This window comes from Phyllostomus hastatus, unplaced genomic scaffold (genome assembly GCF_019186645.2).
Source record: "Phyllostomus hastatus isolate PE091 unplaced genomic scaffold, TTU_PhHast_1.1 phas_scaffold_78, whole genome shotgun sequence".
NCBI classification, from domain to species: domain Eukaryota; kingdom Metazoa; phylum Chordata; class Mammalia; order Chiroptera; family Phyllostomidae; genus Phyllostomus; species Phyllostomus hastatus.
In genome coordinates this window covers 49,528,628-49,549,615 of record NW_025334041.1, presented here as the reverse complement: position 1 = coordinate 49,549,615, position 20,988 = coordinate 49,528,628, and the positions used below count along the sequence as shown (strand labels likewise).

The following is a 20,988-nucleotide window of genomic DNA, read 5'->3' as shown; positions in this document are numbered from 1 at the left end:
CCTTTTTTAGTTTTCAGTTGATAATCAAATAATTTTATCTATATTGTTATGTGGAATAATGATTTTTTTATACTGGCTTTACAATTATCCACCAAATAAGTGAATGTACCAGGAAGGAAGGGAGGAAGAGCAAGAATAACAAAAGCAACATAAATTATCAGTATCCCTAAACACTGTAAAAACATGTAGAGCAACTAGGATAGAAAAACCAAAGACCTCATGCTGGTGAAAGTGATGCTGTGCTAGTTTTGGCCTACCCTTCAAGGAGCATAGCAACTTTTGTTTCTGCTCTGGGAAAGCCACTATCCATGTAAGAAGTCAAAATACCTTGACATCAACATGCTGTGCAGAAGGCTGGTAGCCTTGTGGAGATAACAGGTAGAGAAGAGTGAGGCATCAGACATATGAGTGCAGCCTTCTTGTACCATCCAGATGAGCCTTGTTAGGTCAGTGCAGCAGAGTGTGTAATCCTAGATGTTACCACATGAAGCAGTTGAGCCCTACCTAAAGTCCTGATCCACAGAATTGTGAGAAATAACAGGTCATTTTAAACCACTAAGTCTTAGACTGTTTTTTGTGCAGCAATAGAAATTGATAACAGCAGGTATCCACATATAAGAGTGCAAGTTCTGGCTTTTGCTGGGTTGCTCAGTTGGTTAGAGTATCCTCCTGATACACCAAGGTTGCAGGTTTGATCTCTGGTCAGGGCACTTAAGAAAAGCAGCCAATGAGTGCATGATAAGTAGAACAATAAATCAATCTCTCTCTCTTTGTCTCTCTCTCTTTCTTCCCTCCCCTCTCCCTTCCTTGCTCCCTGTCTCTTCTTCACTCTCTTTCTAAAATCAATAAATAAAACTTTTTTTAGAAAAAGAGTACAGGTTCTTATAGATGGATGGTTCCTCTGACCCTTCCCCAGGAATCTGTTAGACAGTGCACTTGAGACAACCAAAGTGACTAGAGAAACATCAGAGTAAGACTAGTGATGATTACTAAAACTAGGATTAAATGACTGATATATAGGAGAGTATAGCATATAATAGCTATACTTCCTATATATACTCTCCTGTTTGTATTATTTTATTTTTAAATTACAGTTTATATTCCATATTATTTTGTATTAGTTTCAGGTTTACAGCATAGTGTTTAGATAATCATTTACTTTATAAAGTGTCCCCCTACCCACCTGGCACCACAGATAGTTATAACAATATTATTGGCTATATTCTCTATGCTGTACTTTATTTATTTACTTATTTTTTTCTTTATCATTTGTTTATTGTTGTTCAAATACAATTGTCTCCATTTTCCCAACACCACTTTCCCCTGCCCCACCCTCCATCCTTCCCTACTTTGTCTTTTTCCGTGGGTCCTTTATACATTTCCTCTATGTCCCTTCCCCTTCTTTCCCCCATTATTTACCTCCCCTCTCCCCTCTGGTCACTGTCAGTTTGTTCTTTATTTCATTGTCTCTGGTTATATTTTGCTTGCTTGTTTGTTTTGTTGATTAGGTTCCACTTATAGGTGAGATCATATAGTATTTGTCTTTCACCACCTGGCTTACTTCACTTAGCATAATGCTCTCCAGTTCCATTCATTACTTACTTACTTACTTATTTATTTTGCTTACAGTGGCTTTATTTTAATAGCCCCTCCAAAATGAGAACAACCCAAATGTCTGTCAACAGCTGAATGGATAAACAAATCATGGTATTTCCATACAATGGATACTATTCAGCAATAAAGAAACGAACTGTTGATACAACATGCATGAATATCAGTAGAATTACACTGAGTTTAAGAAGGCCACATGCTGTATTATGCTATTTACAGAAAGTTCTAGGAAATGCAAATTAACTGATATTAATAGAAAATAGAATAGTGATACCCTGGGCATGGGAAGCAAGACAGAGAGAGGGGCAGGAGTGAGAGATAAGGTGATGGAGAAAACTTTTGAGTGGTAATGTTTATGTTCATTACTTTGGGGGATAACTTCATGAGGATATACAAATTTTAAAATTCATCAAGGTGTGCAATTTGTGCATGTTTTTGTCTATCAATTATACTTCAGTAGAGGTACAAGAAAAAAATAATGGGTACCATTTAATAGTCATCTACTTTGTGGGGAAAACATTATATAAATAATTCTATTAATCTTCACTATAGTTAGTTCTTATTCAGCCCATTTTACAGATGAGGTAACTGGATCAGAAAGGCCAGGTAATCACACAACTATGGTCAAGCCAGGCTCAAACCAAGGTCAAATGTCTCTGAGGCTGGGGCACTTTTCTCTGTATTATGATGTTCTCCTGCAATGGTGAATTCCCAGCATGAAGCCATAGGTGACAGCACCCTTGCCTAAGCAAGTCCTCTACAAAGAGTCTTAGTGCTGGGACAGAGACCTGGTACCAGGGCTCAGGCAGTTTTAAGGAGGCCAGTTCACTTCAGCTGGACAACATAACTGCTTCTCTTCAGGCTGCTGGCTGCAGAGCTCTGCACAGTTGGCTCTACATAGCTTGCTGGGCACGTGGAGGCTGTGGCTGCTCTGCCTGCTCAATACCCCAGCTGGCCCTGTACTTTATTTTGTAACTACCAATTTGTACTTCTTAATCCCTTCACCTTTTCACCCAGTCCCCCAACCAGCCTCTCCTCTGGCAACCATCAATCTGATCTCTTTATCTGAATCTGTTTCCGTTTTGTTTGTTCATTTATATTGTTCCTTAGATTCCACATACAAGAGAAAATATACAGTGTTTGTCTTTTTCTGACTGATTTATTTCACTTAACAGCTGTATGTTTATTTGTTTGTTTATTTTTAGAGAGGGGAGAAGGGAGGGAGAAAGAGAGGGAGAGAAACATCAATGTGAGAGAGAAACATCAATTGGTTGCCTCTTGTACATGTCTTGACCAGGGACGGAATCTGCAGCCTAGGCATGTGCCTGACTGGGAATCAAATTGGTGACTTTTTGCTTTGCAGGACGATGTCCAACCAAGTGAGCCACACTGGTCAGGGCAATTAGCTGTATGTTTTGACAGAAAAAAAATTTTAATTGTAGAAAAATGTGTAAAGAACATACACAAAACAATTTTTCAAAACTGTCTTTAGCAATTATATTTCTGTAGTTTTGGTTTTTTATTAAGATAATGTTTTCTATGTATTGTGTAGCAAAAATAAGGAATAGTTTAAATTACTATAATGCTGATAATCTCCTATGTCTTAAGAGCCAGGAGTTCCTATGTGGAAGAAATAAATTAGAAGATGAAGTAAACACCTTGTTTTCTTGATTTTTAATTGAAAGTAATCAGTGTGAATTCATATTTTAATTTTATCTTAAAATGGTATATATATTATGTGTATATATTTTGGTACAAATATATATGTGCATATAATGCTAATTTGAGAATTTTATTTATATTATGGAATAGAATGAATGAATATTTATATGATATTTTAATTCTAACATTTCCTAGCTGTGTCTACTGAAAAGTCCCAGAAATGTGGAAACCTAATTCCCAGAATGTGGTCTTGACATGCTGTTGACTTCTAAAAGAAACCATGGCTTTTTTGGTAAATCATTCACTCCAGGTCTGGGGCATGAAATATATAAAATGATTCTGGAATATTTGTATATCATATACTAAGAAAGCTATCAACAGCTACTAACTAGATAGAGGTCATGACAAAAGGATTCAGCAGTTAACTTGCATTGGTTCTAGGGTGACCAACTCCCCAGTTTTAGAACTGAAAGTTTTATGTCCCCAGAGACCTCTTAGTCTTCTGCAAATGTGTACATTTGATCACCTTCAGAGGCTCCCATTGGCCAAAAGTGGGACAGTGTAAGCATCTATAAGGATAAGAACTACAGTGGATTGACACCCTTTTTATGCTTACATCTATGAGTTTGTGATGATAGCCAAAACAAAATCAAGTAATTATTTATCTTTGGTGGATACTAGGAAAGCAGTTTTTAATTTTCAAACTGATAAACCATGGGAAGAGTCGAGTATTCTTACTTTTTTGTATGAACATATCATTGGCTAAACATAGTAGATGAGGTAAAGTTTCTTTTTATAGGGAAATTTTATATACTGGCAAATAAAGACAAAATGATAGAATTGGAATATCATTTTAATGGATTTTGACATTTAGTTTTAGTGGCTACTAAAAGCACTGAAAGAGAAAATCATATGTGTTCTAGTTACTCTTCCATCTAATGAGTAATCTTGCCAAAGATATTAAACCTGAATCTGGTGTAGGAAATACAGACGACAGCGGAACATGTTGAACTACACTGTGGGGGTGCAACCAAGAAAACTTAGTCTGTGGGAAGCTATACAGGACAGATGATCCAATATATACAACAGATTGAAAAGAAAAAAGAGATGATGATGGAATCTATATAGATTTTAAAAGGGCAAAATTAGCCCTGGCTGGTTGGGCTCAGTGGATTGAGTGCCAGCTTGTGAACTGAAAGGTTGCTGGTTTGATTCCCTTTCAGGGCACATGCCTGGTTTGAGGGCCAGGTCCCCAGGTCCCCGTGTGAGGGGTGACCAACTGATTGATGTTTCTCTCCCTTTCTTTCTTCCTCCATTACCCTCTCTCTAAAAAGAAATAAATGAAATCTTTAAAAAGGGGGTTGGGCAAAATTAACCTATAGTGTTTATGTAGAGACATTTCAGTAATAAAACCATAAATAAGGTAAGGAAGTGGTTACCACAAAAGCCAGAATAGTTGTTTCTTTTGTTGGGATGAAGCATGCAGGGTGATGGATGGAGGGTTTTGACATTGGCAGAGAGTTCATGGAGGGCTTCTGTAATGGCTGACATGGCTCTTTCTCCTGCTCTGTGTGGTGGTTACAAGTTCAGTCAGCTGTTACTTCTGTATGTGATTTTCTTTGTCGTATCTTATCTGTATTTTTAAAGACTTTAGTTTTTTAGAGCAGTTTTAGATTCACAGCAAAATTGAGAGGAAAATACAAAGAATTCCTGTGTATCCTCTCATGCATAGCTTCCCCTTTAATCAACGTACCCTGCTACAATAGTGCATATGCTGCAACTGATGAATCACTTACAGCCCATAGTTTACATTAGGGTTTACTCTTGGAATACATTCTGTGGGTTTGGACAAATGTATAATGACATGTGTTCATCATTATAGTGTCATACAGAGTATTTTCAATGCCCTAGAATCTTTGGTTTTTAGCTTACTCATCCCCCACCCCCTGGCAACCACTGATTTTTTTTACTGTCTCCATAGTTTTGGCGTTTCCAGAATGTCGTATAGTTGGAATCATATAGTAGGTTGCCTTTTCAGATTGGCTTCTTCCACTTAGTAATATGCATTTAAGGTTCCCCTGTCTTTTCATAGTTTGATAGTTTCATTCCTTTTTAGTGCTGAATAATATGTTTGTATTATTTTTGATAATAAAAGTCTGAAATTAAGAAAAGGAAATTGACTGGAGTGGAGGCAACTATATTAGAAAATGGTGAGAGGTAATGCCTTAATAGACTATCTTAAGACTTGTTGACTGAGGATTTTATTAAATGCTATTCTGAGAATATTCAACATAGTAAGTCAATGAGGTTTATTAAAAAAAGGGGCTGGAGTGCTGAAAACTGTTTGTTAGAGGATAAATCTGGCAGGATGGATTTCAGTAAGAGACTGGGAAGCTAGCCAGGAGACCACAGTATTAAGGGGAAGGTGATGAAGATTTGGATTAGGGTGATGGTTGTAGGAATAGAGTTAAAATAGCTGTTGTGTTATGCAACAAAAGGATAGTCAATTAGGCTTGGTGAGAGATTAACTATGGTTATAAGTAAAAGCAGCAGAAATAAGCTCAAAATTTCATGTTTGTGGTTATATCCTTTATTGGGTAGGTACTGGGGTATTCTGACAGGACAATTCTAGGTGATTAGACTAAAATAGGATGTGTATTTCTCTTCATGATGTATTTAAAATCCCAGAGGAACGATTGCTAGGGACTCTACATTCCAAATGGTCTCTCTTTCTGAAAATGCAATCTGACAGGCACAAAGCTGACAGTAGTGGTTGTGTTGGGAGTTTATGGTTGGGACATAGAGATATGAGGGTGACTTTATCGTTTTTAGCTTTTGAATTTTGAATCATGTGCTCATATTACCTATTCAGAAAATAAATAAAATGTAATTAAAAGATAAAGATGCCCAAGTCTTCCACTTTCCAGGGGGAGATTTGTATTTGGCATTCTTTTATTGTTTTAAATACTTCAGACTATAATTACACAGGAAAGCAATCAGGTAAACACATGTTTAATGCCTGGTTGCCTTTGCTTTTTTTGTTGCTACTAGTTAGGATTTTCCTCCTTAGACAGGAGATGTTCTTGCTGTTCAATAAGCTTCGGGGCCATGCAAAGATGGTGGTGGTGCTGCAGCAGCACAGATGGTCTCTCTCTTGTTCATTATCACTGCTGAAACTGAAGGACATTAGATGTATGTTAACTCCATCAGTTTCCCTTCTCACTCTCCCCCAGGCAGTTGTCCTGGATCCGGCTTCTGTAATGAAGCACCCCAAAATCTGTTTTATTTTATGCCTTAGTCTTTTGGACACATATAGAACCAGTATTAGATTTGATAAGGAAGGATAGTAGGAGGTGACACATATGGTGACAAAAGTTAAAACATTTTTATTTTTTTAAAGTTTTTTTAAAATAACTTTTTCTGGGATAATTATTAGTGATTAAAAAGTTAGGAAAATTCAACTTATTCTTTAAGGCATGCTTATTCTTTAAGGTCTAGTAAAATTGGGAGAAAACTTCAAGTCTGTTCCTCTGGTCCTTAGAAAAGAGAAGCCAGGTCTGGAAACAATCGGAGGCCGTAGTAGGAAGCTAGGCAGTCCTTGCACAGTGGATGTCAGGGTGGGCTGCACAAAGGCACCGCTTGAGGATATTAAAACAAAATGATGATGCTTAGTTCCCACTGCTAGAAGTTCTGATTTAATTGATTGGGACTATGGCCTTGGCATTAGAACTTTTTGAACCTACCCACTTGAATTTAATAGGAAGTCAAGATTGAGAACCACTGGCCTAGAGAGGAAAACTGGTGGAGGATTGAAGAGGAGTCCCTGGGTTTCATAGTATCTTAATCCCAAATTCTCTCCATGTGGGATGAATTGGAGTTTATTTTATTATAATGATGCTTTTTAAGACTTGTGCTTATTTAGGTTTCTGATTGGTGGAAATCAAAAAAGACGATCTATAACATCTAGAAAGAATGGAGTGATTTGCATTTAACATTGTGTTATTTGTACAGGTTGCCTGTGATTTGCTTCGGAGAATAATTCGCATCTTACATCTCAGTAAGAGACTCCAAGGACAGCTGCAAGGGGGAAGTAGAGAGATAACAAAAGCCGCCCAAAGTCTCAACGAACTTGGTAAGTTCTTTTTGATTACAAAGTTAGCAGAGTTTTAAAGGCTTTTTTCAGTCACTTGATTTGTTGACTTTTGTTATGTTATCACCATTAACAGATATTATTGATGAAATTTATTTAATAATTGGCTATTTTCAACACTGTTACATTTTTCAGAATGGGTGAGTAAACAATTGATTTCTTAGAAATGCTGTTTATTTTTAAAGCTATCATATGCAATAGGGCTTTTAAAAATATAGACCTGTGAATTTTAACATATGCATAGATTTATGTAACCTCTAGCACAGTCATATACAGAATAGCTCCATCACCCCCAAATTCCATCATGATCTCTCTTTATAGTGATGCCTACCTGCCCCTCACCCGCTATGCCTAACTCTGGTGACCATCTGTGGGTTCTGCATCACAGTAGTTTTGTCTTTTGGAGAATGTCACGTAAATAGAGTCATCAAGTATATAACTTTTTGAGGCTTACTTCTTGTACTCAGCTTAATACCTTTGAGAATTATCCAAGTTGTTGTGTATACACTGTAATTTGTTACTTTGTGTTTGTTGAGATACTGCTGTGTGGTTGTACCACTTTTGTTTATTGATTCACTGGTTGAAGGAAATTTGTATTGTTTTTAGTTTTTGGTGATTATGAATACAACTACTATAAACATTCATGTACAGGTTTTTATGTGAACTTAAACGTTTTCATTTCTCTAGGAGAAATATCTGGGAGAAATGCTGTTATGTAGGTGACAAATCCCTTGTTGACATTATGCCTAGAAGACTTAGTTAATTCATTTCTTCATTTGTTCCTTACTTTCTCAAATATTCAGAGTAGACTCTTGATACTCAAGGGTTTAATATTTTGGTTTTAACTATTAACAAGTTGCAAGGTCCATGATGAAGCAGTTCCTAATTTTTCAGGCAAAATTTTGAATAGTTATCAAATGCACATAGAATTATCTAACACCTGCATTTTATTGAGGATTTGTGGTTTTCTTTTCAATAGGTACCCAGTAATTTTTCTGAAGTAGATCTGTTTAGTGGTGTTTGTAACTTTGTAGGTTCAGAAGGTCTTTGATTATATCCATCTCAAATATCAAGATTCTACTTAGTCTTGGTGATATTATTTAGCCAAAATATTATCAGAAAGATGTATATTAAATGATTTTTTAAATTTTTCTGTCTTTGATATTTCAGTTACATGGTCATGCTGTAATGTTTATTCCATATTTTTTCCTAAGAAAATGTAATATCTTTCACAAATCATGCTTTAACACTTTTCAATTTATAATACTTAAATGTATTGCTTAGACACATTATTGGGAATATATCTTACTTGTTATTTGAAATGCTTGGAATATATTGTATAAAAAGTTAAGTTTTAGTCCTGGCTAAAACCTGGCTGGTATAGTAGCTCAGTGGACTGAGTGCTGGGCTGCAAACCAAAGGGTTGCTGGTTTGATTCCCTGTCAAGAGCACGTGCCTGGGTTGTGGGCCAGGCCCCCAGTAGGTGGTGCACGAAAGGCAACCACACACTGATGCTTCTCTCCCTTTCTTTCTCCCTCTTTTCCCCCCTCTCTAAAAATAAATAATTTTTTTAAAAAGTTAAGTTTTTAGCAGTGAGTAATAATTGCTTCTTTTTCAGACTGTGTGCTAAATGCAAGAGTTTAAAATCCCTAGTATCAGCACATTTTTTACTTTATCAAACTTCATTGCTGTGCTTCAAAAATAATCTGTAGGATAATAGAATAAGTAAAAACATACAAATTATTCCAAGGTTTATTATATATATTCATCATCACTAATATTCCTTCATAATAAAAAATTGCTAGGTTTTGTGATTATTAACTCTTCTAGAAACAATGGATGCTGTAATGCAAATGGTGACTTTTTTCTTTATTTTTATTGTTGACCATGTTACAGATTCCCTATTTTCCCACTGTTGCCCACCTTTACCTGGTCTCCCTGCTGCTCCCCCCTGCCCTGGCCATCACCACACTGTTGTCTGTGCCCGTAGTCATGCATACATGTTCTTTGGCTAATCCCTTCACTTTCTTTCATCCAGTCTCCCCCTCCCCCTCCCCTCTGACAGCTGCTAGTCACTTCCATGTATCCATGCCTCTGTTTCTATTTTGTTTGTCAGTTTATTTTGTTCATTATTAGATTACACACATAAGTGAGACCATATAGTCAGTCATAATTCTTTGAGTTGGTGCAGTGCAGAGTGTAAACACACTATCCCTCCAATGAGGTATTGGCTTTACCCAAAGTTTTATAAATATGATGAGAGGTTGTTGAGAAAGTATTCTTCATGGTGAGTTTATTTCAAAATGGATTGTATTAATTTAAATTTTTAAAGCTTTACAGATTATGTGCTATTCAAAATTTGTGAAGGCATCTTCTCTTTATTCACTGCTGTGGTTCAGTATTGGCTAGATCTAGCATTGATAATAAGGGACGCCAAAAGGGAAATGAAGTTTCTGTATTTGAAATTAATATTTTAATAGAAGTAATAATTTGGTAATCACTACTATAATTATACATGTATCTAAATTATATTTTTATGACTGGAATGTCTTGAAATTATCAATTTTTATATCAATATGGGTCTGATTCATATTAGAAAGAATAAAATGATGAAGAGTACCAGTACTTACACCATAAGCCCTTGAAATTAACTTAAAACCAACCTCTCAAACTTGAAAGGTCTTGAGACTTGAATTGCAGTAACTAGATAAAATAATTGTCATCTAGAAATTAAATATATTCTGAGAGCCTGGGGGGGAATGTGGTAGAGATTTCTTTTCTGGGGTCAGGGCGTGACCACAATGTTCTGAAATTAAATTGTGATGATTATTACACAACCTTGTCAGTAAACAAAAAAAACAGTGAATTTGTACTTTAAAATGTTGAATTTTTGGTATGTGAATTATATATCAATATAAAAATATATATCAATTTAACAAGTATATATGTATCAATTTTAAAAGTACATTAAATGTATCGATTTAAAAAGTATATAGTATATATAGTGACAATAATCTTACAGTGACACCTTTTCTTTTTATTAAATAGAGGTCTAAATGACTAACAATAAACTGCCCATATTGAAATGTATGATTTGGTAAGTTTTGACATGAAGCCCTTGGCAAATATCAAGATAATGAACATAACTATCACCCTTAAAAGTTTCCTCATGTGCCTTGGTAATTACCTCCTCTGGCATTTACTGATCTGCTTTTTGTTATTATAGATTAGCTGATACTTAAACAAATTTTACATAATTGGAATCATACAGTTTGTATGTGTTTTTGTTCGGCTCATTTCAGTCAGCTTAATTACTTTGAGATTTATTAATGTTGTGTGTATTAATAGCTCATCCCTTTTTTATTGTTGATAGTATTCCATTGTATGGATATCCTGTAGCTGATTTATCAATTCACCTGTTGGTGGGCATTTGGGTTGTTCCCAGTTCTTGACTTACAAATCAAGCTGCTATGAAAATTTATGTGCAAGTCTTTGTAAGATGTGGGGTTTAATTTCTCTCTGATTAATATGTAGGAGTAGAATGGCTAGTTCATATAGTAGATGTATGTTTAAGTTTTTATGTACCATAATTGCCAACGTGTTTTTCAAACTAGTTGTAGTGTTTTATATTCCTAGCAGTAGTACAAGAAAGTTCTAATTCCTTCACATTTTTGCCAACAGATTTTAGAGTTAGTCTTCTTAATTTTAGCCATTGTAATAGGTGTGTAGTTGTATCTTCTTTTGAGTTTGCAAAAACATGACTAGAACTAATAAAAGATTCTAACAGGATTTCAGGATATAAGATCAATACTGTACCATTAACAAACAATTGAAAACTGAAATTAAAAAATACCACTTATTATAACAAATACAAAATACATAGGGTTGAATTTGACAAAAGAAACATAAGACCTGTACACTGAAAACTAGAAAACATTGTTGAAAATAATTAAAGATTATCTAAATAAATAAATAAACCTTGTTTGTGAGTTGGAGGACTTAGTGTTTATTAATATGCTAATTCTCCTTAAATTGATCTATACAGATTCAAAGCAATTACTTTCCAAATTTCAGCAGGCTTTTATTTAGAAATTCACAAACTGATTTTTTAAAAAAGATTTTATTTATTTATTTTTAGAGAGAGAGGGGAAGGGAGACAGAAGGAAAGAGAGACATCGATGTATGGTTGCCTCTCACGTGCCCCCTACTGGGGACCTGGCCCACAACCCAGGCATGTGCCCTAACTGGGAATTGAACCAGCAACCTTTTGATTTGCTGGCTGGTATTCAATCCATTGAGCCACACCAGCCAGGGCCGACAAACTGATTTCTAAAATCATATGGAAATACAAAGGATCTAGAATAGCCAGAACTTTTAAAATAAAACAAAGTTGGAGTATTTACCCCACCTGATTCGAAGACTTATTACAAAAACAGCAATTAAGACAAAAACATAGATGAATCAATTGAACAGAATAGAGAGCAAAGAAATAGACCCAGATGTATATGAACAACTGATTTTTGATACATTTAGTGGAGAAAACAGGTATTTTCAACAGATAGTACTGGAACAATTGGATATCTATATGCAAAACAGTGAACTTTATTTGTACCTCACTTCATATAAAATTTTAAAATGAAAATAGATCATAGTCCTAAATGTAAAATCTCAAATATAAAATTAGAAGGAAACATAGGAGAACATTTTTGTGATTCTGAATCAGAAAATTATTTAGATATGTCACCCAAAGCACAATTCACATACACAAAAATGATAAATTAGGCTTTATAAACATTTAAAATTTCTGTTCTTTGAATGATATTGTTAGAAGACTGAAGATACAGCCATGGACAGGGAGAAAATTTTTGTAAAGTATATGTTTGGTAAAGGACTGTGTCTAGCATGTATTAAAAATTCTCCAACCTTGGTAGGAACACAAACAATTTAATTGAAAAATAGCCAGATTTGAAGAGATACTTCACCAAAGAAGATATATGGGACTTCAGGTCAAAATGGAGGTGTAGATAGACACGCCTCTCTTCCTTGTGCAACTACAGCAAATTATAACTGAACTATAAAATAAATATCACTCAGAACTGTCATAAAATTGAGCTATATAGAAGTACAACAACCAAGGGTTTAAAGAACTATATTCATCCTGATGGGTAGGAGGGAAAGAGTGGTGGAGACGCTTGGAGAGGTGCAGAGACTCAGAGTAGTGTGGAGATGCGGAGTGGGCAGTCCTATATCCATGTCTGGTCGATAAAAATTGGGAGAGATACCTTGGGAGCAAGGGATCCAAGTCCCAGACCAAACCATTTGGCGTACAGTTCCAGCACCAGGAAGATAAGTCCCTGTAACTTCTGGCTGTAAAAACCAGTGGAGTTTGGGGTAGCAGAAGAAACTACAGGATTCTCAAGAGACTCCTCTTAAAGGGCCCTCAACAGACTTGGGACTCACCCAGACACATCTCCTCTGGGATTCAGCTCCAGGGCAATAGCTGGAAGGGCACCAGTAACATATGGGGAGAAATTGAAGTGACTGGCAACAAGGCAAGTGCTGAGAGAAAGCTTCCTCCTGGGCAAAACTCCAGAGGCCAGGCAGTGGTATTGTCCCCTCTCTGAGCCTTCCCCTATACAGAGCCACACAGCAGTGACACAGGTTGCCCTTCCCTGGCTATTACCTAAGGCTCCACACCATACAACTCACGGGTGTACTTTTCTATAGTAGGCCACACTACTAAGACAGGGAGACAAAGCAGCTGTACCTATTACACAAAAATAAACATGCAGCTGCCAAAATGAGGAGACAAAGAAATATGGCCCAAATAAAAAAACAGGACAAAACTCCAGAAATGAACTAAATGAAATGGAGATAAGCAACTTATAAAACGTAGGGATCAAAACATTGGTTATTGGGATGCTCGAGAAACTCATCGGGTACTTCAACAGCATAAGAAAGACCCAGACAGAAATGAAGGTTACACTAAGTGAGATAAAGAAAAATCCGGCAGGGGTGTCCAATCTTTTGATGTCTCTGGGCCATGCTGGAAGAAGAAGAATTGTCTTGGGCCACATATCAAATACACAAACACGAAAACTGATGAGCACGAAAAATGTTTTAAGTAAATATACGATTTTGTGTTGGGCTGCACTCATAGCCATCCTGGGCTGAATGGGGTTGTGGGCTGCGAGTTGGACACCCCTGACAGGGAACCAACAGTGGAGGGGATAAAGCCAACAATCAATTCAATGATTTGGAACATAAGGAAGAGAAAAGCATTCAATCAGAACAGCAAGAAAAAAGAGTTAAAAAAACATGAGGATGAGCTAAGGGGCCTCTGGGACATCTTTAAACATAACATCTGAATCATAGGAATGCCAAAAGGAGATGAGGAAAAGCAAGAAACTGAAAACTTATTTTAAAAAATAATAAAAGAAAACTCCCCAAATTTGGTGAAGGAAATAGACATACAGAACCAGGAAGCACAGAGAGCTACAAACAAGATGGATCCAAAGAGGACCAAACCAAGACACATAATAATTAAAATGCCAAAGGTTAAAAATAAAGAGAGAAACTTAAAAGCAACAAGAGAAGAGCAATTAGATACTTATAGGGCAGTTCTTGAAAGACTGTTAGATGATTTCTCAAAAGAAACTTTGCAGGCTACAGGGACTGAAAAGAAGTATTCAAAGTGATGAAAAGCAAGGACCTACAACCTAGATTACTCTATCCAACAAAGTTATCATTAGAATGGAAGGGCAGCACTTTGAAAGTGCTTCCTAGACAAGGTAAAACTAAAGGAGTTCGTTATCACCAAGTCATTGTTATATGAAATGCTAAAGGTAATTATATATAAAAAGGATGAAGATCAAAACTATGAATATTAAAATAAGAAATTCACAACTATCAGTAATTGAATCTAAATTACAAGCTAAGGAAACAAGCAGAACAGGAACAGAATCAGAGATATGGAGATCACTTGGAGGGTTATCAGTTGGGAGGAAGAAGTAGGAGAATGTTAGAAAACATGCAGGGATTAAGAAGTACAAATTGGTAAGTACAAAATAGGCTCAGGGATATTAGGGAACTGTGTAGGAAATGGAGTAATTAAAGAACGTACATGCATGACCCATGGACATGAACTAAGAGGGGGATTGCTGGATGAAGTGGGGGTATTGGGAGCAGGGGGACTAAGGGGAGAAAATTGGTATAACTGTAATAGCATAATCAATAAAATAACTTTTAAAAAAGATTTATGGCAAATATGCATACAAGATGCTCAACATCATTAAGCATTAGGGAAATAAAAATTAAAATCATACTAGTGTCATATTGACAGAATAAGTAAAATTATTTAAGTGAAGACATTTTAATTTTTCATACTGATTATTCTGTAATGATTAAAAATAAAACTAGATAGTGCACATTTCAGGATTAAATTGTCTCTCATTAATTTATGGCTTTTCTTCAAGAAGAGTTTTCGGACTAAATTTAACTGGACCTTACTGTAAATTGGTAACATTTTTTTAATACATTAGTAAAATAATGTATTTAAAACACATATTTTTCTTTTTTTTAATATATTTTATTGTTTATGCTATTACAGTTGTCCCATTTCCCCCCTTCTCTCCCTTCCACCCTGTACCCCCTCTCCCACCCACATTCCCCACCTTTAGTTCATGTCCATGTGTCATACTTATGAGTTCTTTAGCTTCTACAATTCCCATACTATTCTTGCCCTCCCCCATCTATTTTCACCCTACATTCTATGCTACTTATTCTCTACACCTTATCCCCCTCTCTCCTCCTCCCACCCCCCTGTTGCTAACCCTCCATGTGACCTCCATTTCTGTGGTTCTGTTCCTGTTCTAGTTGTTGGCTTAGTTTCCTTTGGTTTTGCTTTAGGTGTGGTTGCTAATAATTGTGAGTTTGCTGTCCTTTTACTATACATGTTTTTTCTTTATCTTCCTTTCTTAGATAAGTCCCTTTAACATTTCATAAAATAAGGGCTTTATTCATCATCAGTGATGATGAACTCCTTTAACTTGACCTTATGTGAGAAGCACTTTATCTGCTCTTCCATTCTAAATGAGAGCTTTGCTGGATAGAACAATCTGGGATGTAGGTCCTTGTCTTTCATGACTTGGAATATTTCTTTCCAGCCCCTTCTTGCCTGTAAGGTCTCTTTGGAGAAATCAGCTGACAGTCTGATGGGAACTCATTTTTAGTGACTGTCCCCTTATCTCTTGCTGCTTCTAGGATTCTCTCCTTCGTTTTTACCTTGGCTAATGTAATTATGATGTGCCTTGGTGTGTTTCTTCTTGGGTCCAACTTCTTTGGAGCTCTCTGAACTTCTTGGATTTCTTGGAAGGCTGTTCCCTTTGCCAGATTGGGGAAGTTCTCCTTTATTATTTGTTCAAATATGTGCTCAATTTGTTGCTTTTCCCCTTCCCCTTCTGGTACCCCTATAATTCAGATATTGGAACGTTTAAAGATGTCCTGGATGCTCTTAAGCTTCTCCTCGTTTTTTTGAATTCTTATTTCATCATGCTTTCCTGCTTGGTTGATTCTATCTTCTTTCTGGTCCACTGTATTGTTTTGAGACCCAGTTTCCTGCCCTTCACTATTGGCTCTCCTCCATGTATCTTCCTTCATCTCTTTTATGGTAACCTGCATCTTTTCATCTAATTTGCGCCCAAAATCAACCAATTCTGTGAGCTTTCTGATCACCAGTGTTTTGAACTGTGCATCTGATAGATTGGCTATTTCTTGGTTGCTCAAAAGGATGAGTCCTGGGGGACTGATCTGTTCTTCTGTTTGAAACATGTCTCTCCCTGTCTCTCCTTTTTTTTCTTTTTTTTTCCCGGTCTGGTCGCTCTTGTTATGGTGTGGGGCGGAGCCTTAGGTGTTCACCAGGGCTGGGCACTCCAGTCGCTAGATTGTGATGTTGTATGTGGGGATGGGTGCGGGGACGGGAGGAAACAATGGCGGTAGTTCCGTTCTCCTGGGATCTCAGTCCCTTCTCTGGGATCCTGGGCTGCAAGCTCTGCCCTGGTCCACAATCACCGCCTCACTGGGTCCGCCAGCCGCAGCTTGCGTACTCAGGGACCACCGCTGTGTTCTTGCATGCCGGATGGCTTTTGCGCCAATTTCGCGCCAAGTTTTCCCCAACCTCTGCGTGCCACCGACCCGCGCCGCCCGGCTCGTCCTCTCCTACCAGTCTGGATGTACGGGTTGACTTCAACTTCTTGGCTGTCTGACTTCCATTCAGGTGAATCCTCTATCAGTTCTGGGTGTTATTCTAGCTGTAAATTGTTGTTGTTCTAATTTTGGTTGTGTGAGGAGATACGTGCGTCCACCGATTCCTCCATATTGCCGGAAGTCTCTAAAATACATATTTTTAGCTAATTCTACCAATTACCTTTCAAAATTGTTAACCCATCTAAACAGGGACCTTACATAATTCATTCATTGATATTTTGTAGAATATTTTGAGCTGTTTGGTAAACTATCATTGTGAACCAAAGTAAGGTGCTATTTTTAAATTAAATTATCGTCTGAAAGCACTTAAGGTTAGAAATATTGAGAGGTTCTCATAATATTAATATATCTGGACGAGCATACTTGCTTATTCCCTGGACTGTATTGGTGCTTATTCCATATTGGATTGATACTGTAGTGATGAAACAACAAAGTGCTGTATTTTTTTAAAGATTTTATTTATTTATTTTTAAAGAGGGAGGGAGAGAGAGAGAAATATCAATGTGTGGTTGCTGGGGGTCATGGCCTGCAACCCAGGCATGTACCCTGACTGGCAATCGAACATGCGACACTTTGGTTCACAGCCTGCGCTCAATCCACTGAGCTACGCCAGCCAGGGCCAAAGTGCTGTATTTTTGCAATCAACATTCTAGTTTCCTCCTTTGGAACATAATTAGGTATTCCACCCACCCATAATATAGACACCTTGGTACACTCATCCTTCACGCATTGGTGAGGAGTCTCTTGTTTTTTTGTTTTTTTTTTGCTTTAGAGTTATTAAATGGTAAAATTCTGCTAGATATTGGATTAGAATATTGAAATATAGAGAGGACATGGAAGATGTAAATTTGTACTATTTAGAATTTAGTTGGTTGGTTTTTTCTTAAATACTAGTTTTGGGGTTTTTATTGTTTGTTTGTTTGCTATTTTGATGGGATGTCTTTTGCTTCCTTATATTCCAAATTGCTGATTTGATTCTTGGCTTCATCTACTCTGCTATTGATTCCCTATAAATTATTCTTCATTTTAGTTAGTGTATTGTTCATTTCTGAGTGGTTCTTTTTTATGGTTTTTGTGTCCATTTCTATCTTGTTGAAATTCTCACTAGATCGTTGAATGTCCTTAAAACCAGTGTTTTGAACTCTACATCTAGTAGATTGCTTGTCTCCATTTTGTTGAGTTCTGTTTCTGGAGTTTTGTTCTGTTCTTTTATTTGGCACGTTTTTCTTTGTCTTCTTATTTTGCTGGCCTCCCTGTGTTTGTTTATATGTATTAGGTAGAGCTGTTATGTCTTCCGGGCATGGTACAATGGCCTAATGTAGTAGGTATTCTGTATAGTCCAGTGACACAGCCTCCTCATTACTCCAGATGGGTAGTCCAGGTGCCCCGCCTCCTGTGTGGGCTGTGTACACTCTCCTGTTTTAGGTAAGCCTTGATTGCTGTTGGCATGTCAATGAGAGGGATTTATCACCAGGCCGAACGGCTGCAACCATGGACTGTGACCACTGGCCACCATGGATGATCAGCTGTGCAGGGGCCTATCCCATACAGCCCATGCTCAATCCACTGAGCTATACCAGCCAGGGTGGTTCTTTTCTTAAAAGTCATTTTAAGTGTATAATTCAGTGTTGTTAATTATATTCACAATGTTGTATCAACGTCCACACTATCTATTTCCAGAACCTTTCATTATCCAAACACAAACTCTATCCCCATCAAACAGTAACTGCCTACTTTCCTCATCCCCCAATGCTTGGTAACTTCTGTACTATTTTCTGTCTCTATGAATTTGCCTATTCTAGATATTTTATATAAGTAGAATTATACAGTATTTGTCTTTTTGTATCTGGCTTATTTCACTTAGCACGTTTTCAAGATTCATCTATGTTGTAGCATGTATCAAACTTTATTCCATTTTTATGACTCATATTGCATTGTGTGTGTGTGCCACATTTTGTTTATTTATCCATTGGTGGATACTTGGGTTATTTTCACCTTTTGGCTGTTGAAAATAATGTTTATTCATCTCTTGATGGATATTTGGGTTGTTTCTACCTTTAGGCTGTTGGCTTTGAACATTGGTGTACAAGTATGCTCTATTCAAGTCCCCATTTACAGTTCCTTTTGGTATATACCCACGTGTGGAATTGCTGAGTCATGTGGTTATTCTGTGTTCAACATTTCAAGAATCTGCCAAACTGTATGCCACAGCAGTTGACCATTTTAACATTTCTATCAACACTGCACAAGGGTTTCAATTTTTCTACATCTTCATAAGCATCTGTTATTTTCCATTATAAAATAATTTTTACCCTCATGGGGGTGAAATAGTAAGTCATGGTTTTGATTTACATTTCCCTAATGATTTGTGATATTGACATGTTTCCTCTTGCTTATTGGTTATATGTATATTTACTTGAAGAAATGTCTTTTCAAGTTTTTTACCCATTTTTAAAATTGGGTTGTTTTGTGTGGTTGTTGAGTGCTAAATATGTTCTGAGTGCTAGTTCTTCATCAGACAGAAATATGACTAACAATATTTTCTCCCGCCCTGGCTGGTGTGGCTAGGTGGATTGAATGCCAGACCTTGAACCAAAGGGTTGTTGGTTTGATCCCCAGTCAGGGCTCATGCCTGGGTTGTGGGCCAGGTCCCTTGTAGGAGGTGCATGAGAGGCAACCACACATTGATGTTTCTTTCCCTCTCTTTCTCCCACTCTTCCCCTCTGTTTAAAAGTAAATTAATCACATTGTTTTTAAAAAGCAATATTTTCTCCCATTCTGTGGATTGCCCTTTCACTCCCTTGATAGTATCCTTTGACAGAGTTTTTATTTTATTTATTTATTTTTATTTTTGCAGGATGGGGTCTGTTAGGTAACTCAATAAGAGTTCAGGGGCCATGGCATCCAAGTCTTGTTTTGACACTTCTTCTTTTTTTTTTTAAACATATTTTATTGATTATGGTATTACAGTTGTCCCTCCCCCCCCTTATTCCCTCCCTCTACACCCCCCTCCCACCAGCATTCCCCTCCCCTTGGTTCATGTCCATGGGTCTTACATAAAAATTCTTTGACTTCTCCATTTCCTTTACTGTTCCTAACCACCCACTGTCTATTTTTTACCTACCATTCATGCTTAATCCATGTACCTTTTCACCCATTTTCCTCCTCTTCCTCCCACTGATAGCCCTGCATGTGATCTCCATTTCTGTGATTCTGTCCCTGTTCTAGTTGTTTGCTTAGTTTTAGTTTTAGTTTTTTTTTAGGTTCAGTTGTTGATAGTTGTGAGTTTGTTGTCATTTTACTGTTCCTAGTTTTGTTCTTCTTTTTCTTAGATAAGTCCCTTTAACATTTGATATAATAAAGGCTTGGTGATGATGAACTCCCTTAACTTGACCTTATCTGAGAAGCACTTTATCTGCCCTTCCATTCTAAATGATAGCTTTGCTGGATAGAGTATTCTTGGATGTAGGTCCTTGCCTTTCATGACTTCGAATACTTCTTTCCAGCCCCTTCTTGCCTCCAAGGTTGAGGAATCAGCTGATAGTCTTATAGGAACTCCTTTGTAGGTAACTGTCTCCTTTTCTCTTGCTGCTTTTAGGATTCTCTCCTTATCTTTAATCTTGGGTAATGTAATTATGATGTGCCTTGGTGTATGCTTCCTTAGGTCCAACTTCTTTGGGACTCTCTGAGCTTCCTGGACTTCTTGGAAGTCTGTTTCCTTTGCCCAATTAGGGAAGTTCTCCTTCATTATATTTTCAAATAAGTTTTCAATTTTTTGCTCTTCATTTTCTCCTCTTGGCACCCCCATGATTCAGATATTGGAAAGTTTAAAGTTTTCCTGGAGGTTCCTAAGCCTCTCCTCATTTTTTTTTTTGAATTCTTGTTTCTTCATTCTGTCTGGTTGAATGTTTATTTCTTCCTTCTGTTCCAAATCATTGATTTGAGTCCTAGTTTCCTTCCCTTCACTATTGGTTCCCTGTGTATTTTTCCTTATTTCACTTTGAATAGCCTTCACTTTTTCCTCTATTTTGTGACCATACTCAACCATCCTGTGAGCATCCTGATTACCAGTGTTTTGAAATCTGTATTTGATAGGTCGGTTGTCTGTTTGTTGCTTAGTTCTATTTTTGAAGTTTTGATCTGTTCTTTCTTTTGGGTCACATTTTTTTTGTCTTGGTACACCTGTTAATGTGTACCACCTAGGGGCGGAGCCTTAGGTATTCAGCAGGGTGGGGGCAACCCACTTTGCTGCTATGTCGGGGAGGGGTCAGAGAGGAAATAATGCTGCTTGTTCAGCTCTC

At 37.0% G+C, this 20,988-nt stretch overlaps 1 protein-coding gene across 2 annotated transcripts in view; it reads left to right on the top strand.

Annotated features, from left to right (window-relative positions):
• Window positions 1-20,988, top strand: part of COG5 (component of oligomeric golgi complex 5) — a 361,130-nt gene that overhangs the window by 33,807 nt on the left and 306,335 nt on the right. For both annotated transcript variants that reach the window (XM_045828077.1, XM_045828076.1), the window contains exon 6: window positions 7,285-7,405. In XM_045828077.1, the coding sequence (XP_045684033.1) occupies window positions 7,285-7,405 (121 nt within the window). The remainder of the gene's footprint in view (window positions 1-7,284; window positions 7,406-20,988) is intronic.